The sequence below is a fragment of the Myripristis murdjan genome, chromosome 12 (genome assembly GCF_902150065.1).
Source record: "Myripristis murdjan chromosome 12, fMyrMur1.1, whole genome shotgun sequence".
Lineage (NCBI taxonomy): Eukaryota > Metazoa > Chordata > Actinopteri > Holocentriformes > Holocentridae > Myripristis > Myripristis murdjan.
This window is the reverse complement of record NC_043991.1, coordinates 31,809,020-31,827,750: the sequence shown is the minus strand read 5'-3', so window position 1 is coordinate 31,827,750 and position 18,731 is coordinate 31,809,020. Positions and strand designations below refer to the sequence as shown.

General features: G+C 41.5%; 1 protein-coding gene across 2 annotated transcripts in view; it reads right to left on the bottom strand.

Moving 5' to 3' along the window:
• Positions 1 to 18,212, bottom strand: part of LOC115368587 (trichohyalin-like) — a 34,366-nt gene extending 16,154 nt beyond the window's left edge. For both annotated transcript variants that reach the window (XM_030064763.1, XM_030064764.1), the window contains exon 1: positions 17,706 to 18,212. In XM_030064763.1, coding sequence (XP_029920623.1) covers positions 17,706 to 18,055 — 350 coding nt within the window. In that variant the 5' untranslated portion in view covers positions 18,056 to 18,212. The remainder of the gene's footprint in view (positions 1 to 17,705) is intronic.
• Between the last annotated feature and the right edge of the window lie 519 nt (positions 18,213 to 18,731).

Below are 18,731 nucleotides of genomic sequence, written 5' to 3'. Positions count from 1 at the left end.
GACATTCCTATGACATGTCACCTAGCACTGCCCGCAGGCAGAAAAGTTGACAGTGAACAACCTCTAACACAGGGATCAGCAACTTTTATGGGGTTAAGGGTAAAAACATTTTTTTAAGTCATCACAAGGGGCCGCAGTGACTTGCAAGGCAGTCAGTGGCGGCGCCAGAGATTTTTTCTTGCTGGTGCTGTAGTGGGGCTGAATCATTCAGTGATGGGGCTGATGGATGTACCGTATGGTAGCCTTTAGTTGCGCAAAAGCCAGACGCGTGGGATTCAAAAGTAAGTTTCAGATATATTTTTACCAATGCCGCTATTGATTCACAAAACAACAGCGTTTTTCGTGTTTAATATACAAGTGAATTGCGTCAGCAACATGGGAGACAACCCGGGCTACACAAGAGCATCAACAATAACATAACAGAACTTCCGAGCCAGAGTGCACATCAGTCACACACCAATCCAGCAATCAGCATTAAATGCGTGCTTTTCAACTTAAAAACAATGACTACTATTCATATTACACTGACAGACAGCAACGCCAACAGACAGCCTACATTAAAGTCAAATGAGGAAAACAGCAGATGTGAGGCTTTGTAGGAGTTGTAGGACAAATCGTATGTAATAAACAAAACTATAATTAAAACAAAAACCAAGAATCACCCAGTGGAAGTCCATAAGCAAAACCAGCAGGCTTAACAGCAGTAACCGAGTGACATGTTCTGTCTCTAACCATCTCCTCCGCTGCGTTTCAGCACCACTGACAACGCAACACCTACAACAGGTTATTCACACACACACACACACACACACACACACACACACCCACTTCAATCAAAAGCGCTGTCCATGGTATCTAGTTTTCATTAACCGCAGCCTACACATTTTACCAGGGACGGTTTTTGCTATGGGCAATGTGGGCAACCGCCCAGGGCACAATCTAGGCTACTTGGGGGCGCACGAGTGCCCTCAAAAAAAAAAAAAAAAGAAAAAGAAAAAAGAAAAAAGAAAAAAGAAAAAAGAAAAGTGGGTACTCAAAAAAAAAAATCGTCAGTTTTCTAGACTAGCCTACCATATTGACCTGCATAAAGACGACCCTGATTTTAAGATGACCCCTCTTTTTCAAGACCCTTTTTTCGAAAAATAGGCTACTAGCCAGTCGTTTCGCCTATAGGGTGGCAACATAGGCAGAACCGCCACTGCATTTTACCATTTCACTGCACAAACATTAATAACTTCGAAAATATACAGAGAAAGCTAGAATTTAAATGTGATAATTCAGTTATTTTCTTGGTGGTGCTATGGTGGTACTATTGTAATCTCTGCTGGTGGTATAGCACCAGCAAGCACCACCCCAGTGCCGCCCATTAAGGCGCTGGGGTGTGTACCCACATCCAGACTTTCACCTATTGACTGTCTCTCCATCGCGCCACAGTTTTTTGGCTTTTGCTAGCTCCAGTGCCACTTGGTTGAATGCATCAAGAGAACTTTTTTTTTGGAATCATGCAGACTCTTGACAGTCAGCACTATTATAAACATTGCACAAAAAGTAAGGAAATTTGTGTTTGGTAGATTATTTCTTTGTTGTAACAATACTTCTTGGCAATAAATCTTGTACTGTCGGAAAGCCTGTTATTTTCCCTTTTAAATGGTACCACATTTGTAAGGAACATGCATTTGTGGGTTGAGCAGCAGAGCTGAGTATGTGGGTTGCGCCCATGAAAAATTTGCCAAATCTTCTCTGCCAGTGCCTAACAGCTTATTTTGCTGTTGCTACTGACTCTTATTTTGAGCACATGCTCTACAAAGTAATTTACGGCCCCATCTACTGTTGCAAACATATGTGCACCATAACCCACAAAATATCATAAAGTCCAATAAACATTAAATATCCCCAAAATGTATACACAAATTGACTGTAGAAGAAAATAACATATTTTTAGAACTTATAGTGCAAATATCAACAACATAAATACTTCACCCATTATCAAATGTGCCCAAAAATGGCTCTCACACTGCCAAAAACCTTTACCCAGGAAAGCATGCCCGTCCATAGGAGAAACAATCCACGTCAGAGGGATCTCCAGAGGTGGCCTCACCTAAAACATGTTCATCTGCCAGAGATTGACTCTAACGCTGAGCTGCTGAGAGGGATAAATGTGCCAAGAGCACTGGAACCACCACTACAAGTAATCCGTAGTGTGGACAATGAACCCTATGCTGTTAAGACAATTTTGGGCTGGACTGTAAATGGACCACTGGGAGGAGACAGTGATGAGGAAATTGATGTTGCCACAGTCAACAGAATCTCAGTCATGAACTTGGATGAGCTTTGGCCGCAACAGTTTAAGATGTATTTCCCTGAATGCAGTCACAATGAATGACCTGGTTTGTCCAAAGAAGACCAAAGATTCATGGAACTGGTCACGCATTCAGCAAAGCTTGTAAATGGTCACTACCAGGTTGCATTGCCTTTGCGAAACAGTGAGGTAAACATGCCCAACAATAGGAAGGTTGCAGAGCAGCGCACTTTAAACCTACACAGGAGATTTGATGATCCGGTCTAGATTCTCAACTCCATCTTGAAAGTGCAGAGTCTTGATAAAGAGGGATTTCACACCATCCTCTGTGAAGTGGAAGCCATCATTAAGGGGCGTCCAATTACCAAGGCATCCACTGACCCTAATGACTTAGACACGTTGACACCAAATAATCTCTTGTTATTAAAAACCTCCCCAACCCTACCATCAGGGGAATTCCAAAGAGATGATGTCTACGCTCGTCACCGCTGGAATTAAGTCCAGTACATGTCAAATCTGTTCTGGAAGCAGTAGGTCAATGAATACTTGCTACAGTTGCAGGAACTTCAGAAGTGGTGTGGTGTTAAACACAATTATGTAGTAGGGGACATTGTGCTTATTGTAGATGATACAGTACCACGTAATTCTTGGATCATGGGACTGGTTGTCCAGACTTTTCCGAATAGGAAAGGGTTTGTGCGAAGATTGCTGATTAAACTCAAAAATAAAGACTGGTTGTCTAGATAGGCCCATAACCAAAGTCTATCTTCTGCAAGAGGCTTCCTTGTGATCTCGGCCAGCGGTAAAGGCTGTGCCCCTGCGGTGGGTTAAGTGCTTGTAACCTGTGACCCCAGAAGAAAGAAGATGAATATCGAATGAAAGGGGTGGAGCAAGAACGCATCCGGGAATTTGGACCGAACTTGGTTAGATGCGAACTTTGAATTGGAACAGTACTTGGGTCACGACTGATGACATTTCACAAGTCCGCAAGAATGCAAGCACAGATAAGAACACAAATTGAGAAACGCCCCATATCTTTTGCTGACCGCTTCACTCTGCTCTTCTTTAGTGCTCGCATTTTTGTTTGTAAGCCTGTCAACATGTAACAGTTTGTGTGAGAAGAATAAACAATCAAACGCACATACTTTGGTAGACCTGAGTTTTTTCCAGCATCAGGTGCATCGCGAACAATCTCTGTACTTGACCCTCGTGGCTTCTGGTAGTTAAGTATGCAGCCGCTACACAAGTCAAACCATTCTAAAATAAAGTGAAAGTTATAACTGACCATTGAAATTGAACTTTTGAGTTGAGACAGAAAAACTAAAGCTGCATTTAGACTAGTTCATTATTTCAATTAAGGGTAGTCTATAGCAGTGGTGCCCAAACTTTTTTTTAGCCTGAAAATAAATAAATAAATAAATAAATAAATCTCCCTGAGGCATCCCAGGGGGCTGTTCCATGAAAGCAGCTAAAGAAAGCTGCGCTTACCTGATATTGCCTGGCTTGAATTAGCGTCAACTTTCACTAAAGCCTCAACCCGTTCCACTAACGCGATTCAGCCGCGTCAAGTCAACGCTAATTCTAGCCACGTTTGAACAAGCCTCAAGTGTGCGCGTTCACGGGGCACATAAGCAGCCCAGAACAGTCGATCGTCGAAATAAAGATACAACTGTCTCAAAAGGAGGGGAAAAGGAGAGCCTCGACATTTTCAGCAGCGGAGCAGACACTGCTGATGGAACTATATGAAGAATATAGAGAAATCATCACAAAAAAAGGTAACACTGTTGCAATTAACAAAGCGAGGGAGATGGCTTGGCGTAAGATTGCAGACAGATGAAACGCAGAAGTATACATGTCTAAATATTGATTTATTTCTATTTTTTTAATACCATATTGACCTGCATAAAAGATGACCCTAATTTTAAGACGACCCCTCTTTTTCAAGACCCTTTTTTTGGAAAAATACTTTTTATATCGACTGGCATCAGGCGGGCCGACTCCGGTGCCGCGCCCACCCGGTCAGGTCTTCCAGATATGACAGGTGAGCGGCGCACACATACTGCCATATATACCTTTCATTATAAATCAACTTTTGTTCATACGCGGCTGCAGCAGCACAACGGACAATGACACAGACAACATGGTTGATTATTGACTGCACAATGTGGCCATTCGCCGGTAATTGCGGCATCAGGCAAGCCTACCTACTGGTTTACATATGCAAGTACAATACGTGTGTATTTGCTTAGACCCCCAATATTAGACGAGGGCGTTTTTTCAGGGAATTTTCAATGGAAAAAATATTATATTCGGATGAATATGGTAATTGAACATATAAGCCACTTTGATGGAACGGAACTCTCACTTAAATTAGCGAGGCTTATCGAAATCAGACAGGCTATCCCGTTAGCCAGATTGATGGAATAGGCCCCAGGTCTTTGAAAATTTAAACAAAAGATTTAATCACCTCAGAGCTTAAACTAAAAACAATATACCATTGGTCATATACAATTGATAAAACTCTGTAAAGCCAGTAAAAACTTCAACATCATTTCACTGAAAATGATTGATGAGTAAAATATTATGAATAATAATAAGTAGGCTCTTTGTTTTGACTGAAATTTACTTATTTACTACTGATTTTATGTGACTGTCTGCCTTGTGTGTTTCACTCCATTGTTGTGGTTGTGGTTGTGGTTGTTGTTGTGGTTGTGGTTGTTGTTGTTGTTGTTGTTGTTGTTGTTGTTGCTGTTGCTGTTTTTTACTGCTACTGCGGCAGAATCAATTGCCCCTCAGGGACAAATAAAGGTCTTGAATACTTGGTAACTGACAACTTTAAGAAATATGAACTTGAGAATAATAATCATAATAGAATGATCAGTTTAAACACTGGTAGGGAAATGGAGAGAAACACAAAACAAAACATAAACTCTGTTGGGCACATTAGTGGTACACATGCTTTTGGGAGCACAGTCTCTTAAGCGGGGGGAGACAGACAGCACCACTTGCAGGTCCACTGACAGCCGCATTTGTGTCTGATTCTTAACATACTGCAAGAAGAGAAAGCTCATATAAATAGGATGTCGGGATGGTAAAAGCAGCTTGAGGGCACTCTGAGTGGAATGGATACTCCTCAAATACTGCTGAAACTAGCAACTGATGCTGATGACAGCAAGCAGCGAACAAAAGGGGTGCAAAGTGGGAACAATGAATGTTGCCCTGCAGCGCCCCATAGCAACATATATGTTGTTCTTGATGCTGTTGAAAAATTTATGCAACACATAAGGCTAATGTTACATTCAATTTAATATTTTTAAACCTGAGCAATATCTCTGTTTTATTTGATTACAAAGTCGATTGTAAATGCACTAAAATAAAGTTTATATGATGCATTTGTAAAATGAATGATATGATAATGATAATGTTAAACAAGCAGATTCTGATTCAGACAGTTTCCACGGCACCCTCTTTGGGAACCACTTGTCTTAAGTGTACATTTTTGATACATTATGGTTACTCAAGCTTGGATATAGTCACCAATCAAAAAATGGCTTTATGGTAACATGTTCAACTCTCCAACTGAGTAAAGATGCACCATGAAAGGAAAAGAATAGAGGAAGAAGCCATCTGGCTAATGAAGGAAAACACATTACATATATCTAATTATATTAACTTGACAAGAAAACATATAATAAAACTTAATAAAAAGAATAATATGAGAAAAAGAATAATATGAGATGTGTGGTGGGTTGCGTCTCTTGTGGCAGTCATAGTCACCGGTCTGAAACCTATGCAAAGAGAAGGGTCTCAAATTACTGAAATAAGCAAAATAATTTAACAGAACAATGAAAAGATGTAGTCAGCATAAAAAATGCCTGTCAAGCAGAATCTGAGGTTGGCTCATCACTCACAAAGCTGAACAAACAGCTCTAACTGAAGTCAGAATTACTGGAAGAGAGGAAATAAGGGAGGGCAGAGTAGCAGCATGTGTGTCTGTGTGTGAGCATGTGTGCATATACATAACACATATTGCTGCACAAAGATAGAGAAGTTGTCTGTTCTTATAATCTATAACACAGAGTAATTTTAGATCCAGCTCACAAGTCTAGTTTTAGAAAACACTAAGAAATGTGGAAGAATTGCACAACATTGTGAATTAGAAAGAAATATCTATTTATTTCACAGGGTGTGTATGTGTATGTACACATGGGCGTGGGTGTGTCTGTTCGTGTGTTTGTGCCATAAATCAATACCATACTCTCGCGTTTCCTGTTTATATATCACTTCTCCCTGAGAAGCCACTGATTCTAAAAATATAAATGGATCCCACTTCATTATGCATTCTTCCCAAACTATTAAATCAGCTATGCCATTGAGATTTGTGCCTCTGCCTCTTCAAATGTGTGTTAAAGGAAACACCTTTTCTTGGAATGTGTGAAGGGGTCAATCTATTGTCACAGCTCCTGTACACAAATACTTTTGTATGTGGAGCCCAAATAAGAAAAACAGCATTTTATGCTTAGGTTTTTGCATTTGATTATTAGCCTCTCAAAGCACCAGGCAGTTATACAAATTCAGCAATTCAGTCCCATAATACAAATTACATTATTGGACAGAAAGTATGTTGCTCTGTACAGATGCCAAGATGGCTGCATTAATGTGACCTGAATCCTAACCTTTGACAACCACTGTAATTTAATTCATGCCTAAACCACTAAAACAATTAAAACCCAACAGAAGATCTCCTCAAAAAGAGAAATAGCAACTACAGTTTAGGAAAAAGGGAAGTTATGAAAGAGTTAGGTGTTGGCTGGTTGTAGGAAGAGGGAAGAGGAACAAATGAAAGTGTGATATTCAGTTAATAATGCCTATTTAATGAGGATGTCCTTGAACTCAGCAATCTCACACCCCTGTTCAGAGTACACAGTGTGCGGTCCCGCTGATGTACAGAGATAGAGAACCAGAAGAAGACTCTGTGTGACTCAACATTTTGTGCGTTTGCTCTCACTTCTGCACACACATTTCCTGTCAGAGCCTGAATGGCTAAGACAATGCACTGACTCAAGCCCTTCTTATCACAAAACACAACTGAGTGAGAGTGGGAGAGAAGTTAAGTAAGTGAGACATGCTCAACAGTGATAGCGTCCAAGTCCCAGAACTGGCCAAGACTTCCCATCTACTGCATCTGCAGAGGAGGAAGTTCCCATGAACCACTAGTACCCAGGAAAACTTTCTGGGTTTCAAAAGGAAGGCCACTGGCAACCTCAACACGCATGCCACATGCTGCTGGTTAGACCAAATGACCTGTGCAAATGAACCCCAGTAAAACTGAATAAAAAGAAATGTTGTCATACACCCCAATAGCCATCCTCTGTTTACCCAAAGTTAACAAAAACTCAGCAGGTGACTGGGCCTTTTCCTGTTGGGCCCCACTTTAATGGAATAACCATCCTGCTGCCGTCAGACAATCCGTCAGAGTCTGTTGAGTCCTTTAAATCCAAACTTAAATTCATCTTTTTGCTTTAACCTACAATTAGTTGAAGAAAGCTTTCCCCTGTTTCCGGCCTTATGGACTGCCCAGGTCCTCAGAACAACTTTGACCAGAGAACTACACTGTATGAATTCTGAGTAAGACTAAAAATCAGACACGTCGCTGATAAACATTAGGATTATGGGTAATGTAGTGCTTCTCCATGATATGATATCACAAATAAAACGTATTTTCTTAAAATAAAGTTGATATTATACCGGACTTGTGGATACATGCCACTGTTACACAACCTCACAGCTCGTGGTAAGTCTGCCTTGGATGGTTACAACATTATGGCTAATAATCAGATCTTTTTTTCAGAATATCAATTAAATTTGCACTTCCGGGATCTATGAACCACCACCCACAGCGTGACGTCTTTGAAGCCGAGAATCCGGGAGTCCACCGGGACAAGTATCCTAATTGACTTTCAGTACACACTGTTTGCGTGGTGACCGCATGTAATTAAAACAGGTTATGTGCGAGGAGCACGCAATGCATTATTAAGAGGTCATGCTCATTTCACGGATTTCTGTGAGATCAGGTTGATGAGGCAAGATCCGCTGCCCTTCATCCAAAACCCCACGCTTCCCTCCCCAGATTTCCACGGTGACAGTGAGGAAAATACTTCCGAGCAGAGGGTACATGAGCGATAGTGATAGCAGCGTCCATAACAACAACCACAGCAACGATAGAAACCTGAAAAAATCTTCATAATAATTAAGAAAGTAAACATCATATACATTAACTGAATAAAGATTTAGAAAAAAAATGCACATTTCCCGCTAGAAATGTTATCAAAACGCATAAACTATCTTAAAATATTGCATTTTCCACTGAGAATAAAAAGAATGTCTGCCATTGATGACGTTTAATGTCCCTGACAGTTTGTAATCATATTGAGCAATTTGTTAACAATCGCCTTTTTTACGACTCGTAAAAGCTTCAAAAAGGGGTATTTATTGACGTGTTTTCTGTCGTAGAACAAAACCTGAAACTTGCTTAAGCTGTTGTTAACCACAGATATTTTACCAAAATCCCATTCAAAAAGGAAGTGCTAAAAGCACTAATGGAGTTCTGGGTTTACTGGCAGACTCTATTACCACGTTATATGACGCAGAAAACGTCATGTTACCATGACAACAAAGAGTTAGTTGACGCCCCAAATGCTTCCCGTGGCATCTATTTCAGACGTTGTGGGAGTTCTACGTAAGTCTGTCGGGTTACCCAACTCGTTGAAAACTGACGAGAAACAGGTGCCTAATGAGTCGGCATGTGACGCTAAGGGACTCTGACCAATCGTCAGCCTGTTGACGCATTGGGAGTAAGAACGTGTTGAAGATGAAAAACACACCTGTCATGACACTGTTGGATACAGATTGCATCAGCTAAAAGGGGAGGGCCTAATACATCTCAGAAGGAGCTGTGGGTGACAAATCATACTTTAACCCAGTACAAACTTTGCCTTGACCTCACAATATTGCTTTATCGCACTATAATCTCATTATTGATACATATCTACTAGCTGAAGAATATATATCAAAGTGAAACAGGAAAACATACACATAAAGAATTAGTGAGATTTTTCAGTATGCCAGCACTTGTGCTACAACAAAACAAAAGGGGAAAACATTTACTTGTGCCAAAAAAAAGCCACTTTGGTGCCACTAATTCACTGTGCTTGATTAGTACCAGAATAAGAAAACGAGGCCCCTGGAGTGAGCAGGGAAAGCAGTTGTTGTAAGCATTCAATGTCCTGGAGCACAAGCAGACGAGAGACAGGAGGAAAATCAGCACACTGAATTGGAACTCCCAATAAACTTTTTTGACTAAAAAGATGATGTTTCAACCAAACGGTCTTCCTCAGGCAACTATAGAGGAGTGACATGGCAAATGGCAGGTGTATATGTAGGCTGAGAGCCTGGTGACATCGCAATTCTGGCATCTGTCAATCAAGCCAGCAGGCTTCAAGTGAGCCATATATGGGCATATATTCCTACAATACAATGCATTACAATATACACAATAAATACAAAAAATACACAAAATACAATGTGCAGATTATTCTAGGGAACCATACAAAGACACAACAAAGGCATGAGATCACAGTTTTCAAAAAGTTTTGTAATCAACACTGTTCGGAGAAAAAACACACCAAATACCAGTTCACAAAAAGGGCCTAATGTCAAATTCCTCATTGAGGCCCTTAGGTGACATGGTATTGAGGAAATAGATCCCGTAGGTCTCCCTTTGAAGCAGTTTTCTCTCCATGTCACCACCTCTGCACTATTTTTCAATCCTCTCCACTCCTAGATAACGCAGCGCACTAACACTGTGGCCTGCTTTTTTAAAATGGGCTGCAACAGGACTGTGCTCGTCACCTGATCTGATCTTGCTCCTGTGTTCACTAATCCTGGTGTGTAGTTCCCTGGATGTTTTCCCAATATAAGCAAGGCCGCATGGGCAACGGATCATGTAAATCACATGCATAGTACTGCATGTAATGGCCCCCCAAATAGAGATGTTGCGACCTGTATGTGGATGGGTAAAGGTCTTGCATCTCTGCGTGCAGACGCATTGGGAGCAGCCCCCACACTTGTAGTTACCATCCGGTAGGTTGAGAGGTTTTGGTGTATTTTGGGGGTTGATGTCAGATCTCACCAAGCCGTCACATCCGTGATGTTGTTGGGACGTTTAAACACCAATTTGGGTGGTTCAGTGAATATATTTTTTAGTTTAGGGTCTGAATTTACAATGTGCCAGTGCTTTTGAATTGTCTCCCTGAACTTAGCACCAAGGGGGGAATATCTGACACAGCACATCGTAGAGTTGTGAGTGAGTGCCTTTTTTCTAGGCTGGAGGCACTCTTCTTGCGTCATCTTATCACAGCACCCTCTTGCTGCAGCAACCCACTCCTGTCTGTAACCCCTATTGAGGAACGTGTTGGAAAGGTCTGAAGCCTGTGCTGCGTATGTGCTGTCATCACTGCATACCCTGCAAATCCTATGGAATTGGCTGATAGGCAGGCTTTTGAAAAGTGGTTGGGGGTGAAAACTGTCTCCTCTTAACTTGGTGTTTCGATCTGTAGGTTTGTGAAAAAGATCTGTGTGTAAACGGTCCCCACTCTTTTGGACCAAAACATCTAAAAAACTGATGCTTTCCCGGTCAAACTCAAGTGTGAAACGCAGGTGATCATTACATGAATTCAGGTATTGGTGAAATAGATTCAGTTCTTCCACAGTACAATCAGCAATAATAAATATGTCATCAATAAACCTTCGATATAATAAAATCTTGGACCAAATGGGTTTGCTGTATTTAAAACATATTTGTTTTCAAAATGACCCATATATAGGCAAGCATAGTTTGGTGCCATCAGTACCCTTAGATTGTAAGTAAAAGTCATTCTCAAACCTAAAGTAGTTATTACTGAGGACTATGTCAGCTAAATCCAAAATGCATGCAGTGCTAGGTTTGGATGTGGCTGGGCGTTGACTCAGAGAATGCTCTAGCGCCTCTATGCCACCCCTTTCTGGAATGCACGTATACAGTGATTGGACATCAAAAGTAGCCATAAGAAAAGAGCCAGTGACATTGTCAAAAGATTTAAGTGAATTAATAAAATCACTAGAATCCTTTATATAGGAAGGCAGAGTGATGACCTCAGGTTTGATAAAATGGTCCACATAGGCTGAAATATTTTCAGTGATGCTGCCTATGCCACTTACAATGGGTCTGCCTTTTAGGGGAATGTCTAAGCCCTTGTGTATCTTAGGAAGTGTGTAAATCACTGGAATGACTGGATGTGCAACTGACAAAAAATCAAAGACACTCTTATCAAACTCAGAGTTGTTTAAATGAGCTGTAAGTCTGGACTGCACAACAGCTTTCAGCCTACTGGTGGGGTCAGAGGACAACTTCTCATAAAAGGTGGTGTCACTGAGTTGTCTTTTAATTTCCCTGACATAATCGGACACATTCTGTAGGACTATGGCTCCCCCCTTATTTGCAGGTCGTACCACAACCATATTATCCTTGCTCAGATCTGTTAATGCATCCCTTTCTGCTTTGGACAAATTATTAAACACTTGGTACTCTTTTTTCTTTTTTAATAAACCTTTCACATCATCTTCCACCAACCGACAATATGTATCAAGTGATGCATTTCAGTGTTTAGGAGGAATAAAGGTGGATCTTCTCTTGAAGGGAAGGCGAGCAGTGCCCGTACAAGTGTTACCAGGGATGGGTGCATCAGCAGTAATGATGGTGGTGTTAAGGGTGGATGTGGGAGGGGGGGCAGAGCTGTTGGTGCTTAGGGTGCAGTCTCTTGTGTTAGCGTGAAAAAACTCTCCAAGTCTGTATTCATCCGAATATAAGTCTCAAGCGCAAAATTCAGCCCTTTGCTTAGCGCTGAAGTGCAGGGTTCAGATAGTGCTTTATCAGACAGATTTATTACCGTGTCTTGTTGTTCTCGGCAAACCTCGGAGACCTTCGCCTTCTTCCGCTGCCCTCTCCTACATCGCTTATGTCTGGGAGGGCTCGTCTCCACTGGGGTTGACACCTGTTGCGGGCACGGCCTAAAAAAGGCGCTGTGTGTCCTCATTGGCTGCTCGTGTCAGACCCAGATTCAAAAGAGGATGAGGAAGGCCAGCCTCTGTAATGCCAGTCGGGCTGTCGGCGTCCTCTGGATCGGTGTCTGGCGTTGTCCCGATGTTGTTGTTCCGGCTTGCCGTCTTTCCAGAAGTAAACCTTGTTCTGTTTGTAGTCATCCATGTCCCGTGCGAACTTGGCTTTCTTGCGAGTGCGAATCTCATTGGAGCACTTAGCCACATAATGTTCAATGTCTTTCTTGAGCTCAGTTAATTTCTTTTTGTCTGACAGCTCTTTAGTGAGCTGCGCATCCAGTAGTCACCTCTGCGCATGACTTCTCCACTCGTTCATTCAGTTCATTTATGGCTAAAGCCATTAGGTCAAATCTGCATTTATTTAAAATTTCAGTCCAACGCTGGCAAAAATCAGGATTGTTCAGGCCTAATACAGGTGCTTTTTGTAGCCTGAGACCCCGTGGGATAATTTTCTTCCTAAGATAGTCCTTCAGCGTTACTGCGTGGAGATACAGTTTAGTCTTGCGTTCATGCAGTTTGTAAAGCTGATCTGTGATCCCATCAATGTCTCTGGAGTCTGGGGCTTCCACTTCATCAAACAGAGAATCCTTCAGCATGACGCGGGCACGCTCGGCCTCGCTGTATTCACTAAGGGAGCACCAAGGGAGTCAGCAAACGAAGTACCGCACAAAGGATGAATCACAGAAGACAGAGTGGTTGTGCGCACATCCAGTCCTGTTTTAGGCCAGGTGCTGGATGATCAAAGGATCCAAACGAGAGACAGGAGGAAAATCTGCACACTGCATTGGAGCTCCCAATAAACTTTATTGACTAAAAAGATGACGTTTCAACCAAACGGTCTTCCTCAGGCAACTATAAAGGAGTGACATGGCAAATGGCAGGTGTATATGTAGGCTGAGAGCCTGGTGACATAACAATTCTGGCATCTGTCAATCAAGCCAGCAGGCTTCAAGTGAGCCATATATTAGGGATGTACCTGAACCCGAATACGATATTCGGAAGTACACAAATAATGCTTTGATCCTGAATAGTTTTTTCCGTCCGAAGTTTCTCCTCATTATTCGGGAGCTTTTTTTCTAAAGAAAAAAAAAAACGTTTGGATGCGTGTTTTGAGCTTGATTTTGAGCCAATTACAAGAGATTAAAACAAAACATAACAAAAAACATGCTGGTGCGTGTTTTCAGTCAATCACATCCATCTGAAACACTGCCACACTTTGGTTTTGGTGTTCAGTCCCGTACGTCATCACAGAGGAGCAGCAGCACAGAACACGAGCAGGCAGCACTGCAGCAACACAAAAAGCATTTTGTCATAGACAATAACGGGAAAAGAAGCGGCTATAAAACGGTGGATACATTTTTTTGAGCGTCACAACCCCCGCGAAACCACTGCTGCCTGATGCTGGCTGCTGCACCGGCCGGTGCCGCGCCCACCTGGTCAAGTCTGCCGGACCTGATCAGTGAGCGGCCGGCTCGCCTGGCTCGCCTGATGCCAGCCGGTACTGCACCCACCCGGTAAGGTCTGCCGGATCTGACAGGTGAGCGGCGCACACAGAATGCCATATATACCTACCTATCATTATAAATCAACTTTTGTTCATAGGCGGCTGCAGCAGCACAACGGACAATGACACAGACAACATGGTTGATTATTGACTGCGCAATGCGGCCATTCGCCGGTAATTGCGGCATCAGGCGAGCCTACCTTTACATATGCAAGTACAATACATGGTATTAGACCCCCAATATTAGACGAGGATGTTTTTTCAGGGTATTTTCAATGGAAAAAATATCGTCTTATATTCGGATGAATACAGTATTTTATTCCCGTTTTAGCTTATGTATAAACATGTTGCTAACGAAGGTAACTGTAGATTATATACCACACATGAAACAAGCATCAATGTACATACCGACAATACTCCAAAACACACTTGGATGTAGCGGATGGAACCAGATGCTAGCAACATGCGGCCATGATCCGCCATGTCCTTGCTTTCTTCCATGAACTGAACTATCGTGAGAGTTCCTGGTTCCTGATTTTGCGAGATCACATGATCAGCAAACTCAGGTCTCTTAAAGAGACAGTACACTAGGCTCTAATACAAACAGTATATCTAACTAGAACAGAACAATCAAACATACCATTCATTAGTAAGATACTTGAAAAAATAGTTGCAGTGCAAATAAATGCCTTTCTTGAAGAAAATAACATCCTGGAGGAATTTCAATCAGGCTTTAGAAAACATCATAGCACTGAAACGGCGCTTGCTAAAATCGTCAGCGACCTCAGACTGAACTATGATGAAAATAAGGTCTCAATTCTTATCCTCTTAGACCTTAGCGCTGCGTTTGATACGATTGACCATGACATCTTAATCAGTCGCCTAGAAAAATTGGTTGGTCTTTCTGACTGTGTGTTACACTGGTTTAAAACTTACATCAAAGGGAGAAAGTTTTACGTCAGACTGACAGTCTGGGGAACAGGACAACTGCTATGGAGTTCCACAAGGGAGCTGCCTTGGTCCATTACTTTTCTCACTATACATGCTGCCACTCGGTGACATCATCAGAGAGCACAATGTATGTTTTCATAGTTATGCAGATGACACACAACTGCATATTTCTGCCGAACCAAATGATGCTACAGCGATAAATTCTATCACTACCTGTCTCATGGCAGTGAACAAATGGATGAGCGATAACTTCTTCAAGTTAAATGAAGACAAAACAGAGATCCTGTTAGTTGGCCCCAAAACAAAAATCATTCTTCCACCTTAGAAACATCGCTAAAGTGCGACCATTTATAAATCAAAAAGATGCTGAAAAACGAATACATGCTTTTATCTCAAGCAGACTTGACTACTGCAACGTACTTTTTACCGGCCTCCCAAAGAAAACCACTGACAGACTTCAGCTCATCCAAAACTCTGCTGCTCGCTTATTAACCAGAACCAGGAAGAGAGAGCATGTTAGTCCGGTCTTAGCTGCCCTACACTGGCTCCCTGTAACATTTAGAGTTGACTTTAAGGTTCTCCTACTTGTATACAAAGCACTTCATGGGCTAGGACCGAGCTACATTGCCAACTCCATTATTGGCTATGCACCCCAAAGAGCACTGCGATCGTCTGCTGCTGACTTATTGGTTCCCTACAACAGTCGAAAGAAAATTGGGGATGCCGCCTTTATTACTTACGCCCCTAAGCTTTGGGACACACTACCTTTAGACATCAGGGAAGCCAGCTCACTAGACATCTTTAAAAGAAGATTAAAGACTCACCTTTTCGCTCTAGCCTTTAACTTGCTCCTATTTTATTCCGCACTGTTGTCTTTTATTGTTTTATTTGCATCTTTTGTTTTATTTCAAATTTTATTTCAATTTTTAGCCTTTTCTTTTTATTTCCACCCTGTGCTGTTTTATTCTTTTTAATGTTTTATTTAATGTGTTTTCAAATGTTCTTCTTTTTATTGTGAAGCACTTTGAGCTGCAATTCTTGTATGAAAGGTGCTATACAAATAAAGTTTTATTATTATTATTATTATAACATATTAACATATGTTAACATATTTTGGGATGAACACAAAGATAGTGTTTTGTTATTGGAAAAGCAACTTTGGTATTACTGAGTACATATTAAGGTCAAATGTCTCAAATGCCACTTTATCCTTTGGTATGCCTGTGATCTCAAGAATGCACAGTTCAAATCAAAATTCCCCTAAAACATGCATTCACTGGTGCTTCGATGCAGAGAGCTTGAAAAGCTCTCTTTCTTTAGATTCTTTTTTTTGGCATTTCTGCTTTATTTGACAGTCACAGTGGAGATAGACAGGAAAGGTAGGGGAGAGAGAGGAGATGACATGCAGCAAATGAATTACAAAGGAATTGTGAGTGTGTGTGTGTGTGTGGGTGTGTGTGTGTGGATGTGTGTTTCTTTTTGCAAAAGGCTTCTATGGACTCTGCTTGTGTGTCAATCTGTTCACATGGCAAGGAGATTATAATACTCTGAAACAGCTTAGTTTTGACATAATTATGGAAGGATAACTTGAACTAAAATATTAATATTCACAAGGTAGGCCATTTATCAACAGAAATGTTGGCTAATACTGTGACCATCTGTAGGCCTGTAAAAACTGATTACAGCCATCATTACCAATTTGTTTTGCACATAAGAGAATAATATCAGTTGATGACTTTATATAGCTTGTTGATCATTTAGATATAACTGCTAAATATGATGAGGTCCAAATCATGTGTTGACATAAGATACTGTGTTGAGTTTGATCACATGAGGTTTCACTGCCTTTTTGAAGTGCACTCTGACAGATTCAGTCAGTGGGTAAATGAGTCTGTTGATTCCTTTGATTTGTTTGAATAAGTAATTCTAAATGACATCCCAGAAGGCAGCTGAGGACACAGATCGTTCAAGCTGCACATCGGCGATCACACAACATTAATGAGTTACACCCAACAGAGCGAGGTTGTGCAGTGAAGCCCGGTTGTGTGTATGCTTGGATAACTCATTTTTTAAGAAAAGGTGCAAATATCTCAGAAGAAAATCCTCTTCAGTTCTAAATCAGGAAATCATCATCTACCTTTTTTGCCTGAACATCCATTCTCAACCACAGGAGAATAACTGTAGCTCTCCTGATATGCTTATTCACATACACAATTTAACTATGACCTAAGACTGAAGGCACAGAAAAAGCTTAAATTCATAAGGATTAAAAATCAAACAAACTGAACCTCAGAAATATGTTTGTTGTGGAGAAACCTGGGTTCCTTAAAAAAAAAAAAAAAAAAAAAAAAAAAAGCACTAATCATAACAATTGTCTGACATTTGCCTGTCTATTTCTGGATGGGTTACTCTGGTGATTCCTGAAGGGAAAGTGACTTGCCTGTCTCTGGGAAGGTCAGAGGTCAGCTGCGGAACAGCACCCCTGAAGCTGATCAGGAACCAGAATCTGAATCATATACTTTATTGATCCCCAGTGGAAAATTGGGTAAAGTAGTTGCTTGCTTAAAAACACTTACTGCAAGACAGGTACATGGACTTGAATCTTCATGCTGCTCTCTCTTTGAAACAATATCAAGATGAGGGTTCACTGGGTTTGTCTAATCAGAGTCAGAAGTACTTATAGGGATTGCGGGGGTAGGCCTACTTGAATTGTTATCTATCAACAATACATCTATGAATAATATGACAGCGGACTCCTCTAAGCTGCTGCTACAGTGGCCGGCTGCGCCCACTTACTCGGTCTTGTTGCGAGGTTTGTCCTCACTGAGCTCCCACAGATTGATGGCAGCCTGTCCCAGCAGCTTGTCAGGACCCATCAGCGCCCGGTGCAAAACGGTGATGTGCAGCGTGCAGCTCTCCGAGCCGCCGGGATGGACCGGCGGCAGGTCGAAAACTGCCTCCTCCTCCCACATCGGTGCCACGCTTTTCTGCACCACCGAGGTAGCGTATTTCTCCTTGGCCACTTGCATGACCGCGTACGCGTCGTTGGTGCCATTTTTCCCCTTTATCCGCAGGCCTCTTGCCTGGAGCACCGCTACCTGAACGCTGGTGGGACACCACTGTTGACTCTGAGCTGCTAAAGACATAACTGACACTGCCAGAAATAAATGATGAAGTAACAATAAACGTTTCCAACAAGGTCCACTGTGTCTCTGTTTGCTATAAGACTGGATAAAAGTAAAAGAAAAAAGTTATCCTAATATGAGTTTGAGCTGCAAAACTCTTGAGGAAACAGCTGATTGGGCGTGGTTACATCTCGCTTTAGCCAAGACACTCCCACAGATTAACAGGCTGTTACATGATTTCCTTCAGCTCGTTAGGCAACCGAGAAAAACAGCCAGAACAGAGCGAGCAAGCAGGTTATAAAGTTGAGCCTTTGAATTGTAGCTGCGCCAGACCTGCTTCTTGAACTTTGTCTCAAATTCTTTCATCAGTTATAATTCAAGTCTTTTTCTGTGTATAGCAGTCCTACACAAGGCAATTTAAAGTGCTTAGTATAGAAATAATAAAAAGAAATGATGAAATCATAAAATCAGAAGAACAGAAAAAAACAGAAGAACAGAAAAATCCACTTTTACAAGCTGGCTCCACCAAATTGGCAGGACAGTGTAAAGAGAAAAGGAGCAGAAGTTATAACAAGTAAAAATATCAGAATGACAGGGAAGCCAAAGTACAGACAGAAAATAGCTCAGTTGTAGGAAACACAAACTATGTCAGTTTTTAATGCCCTGTACCTCAAAGTCAACAAAGAAAAAGGTGAGG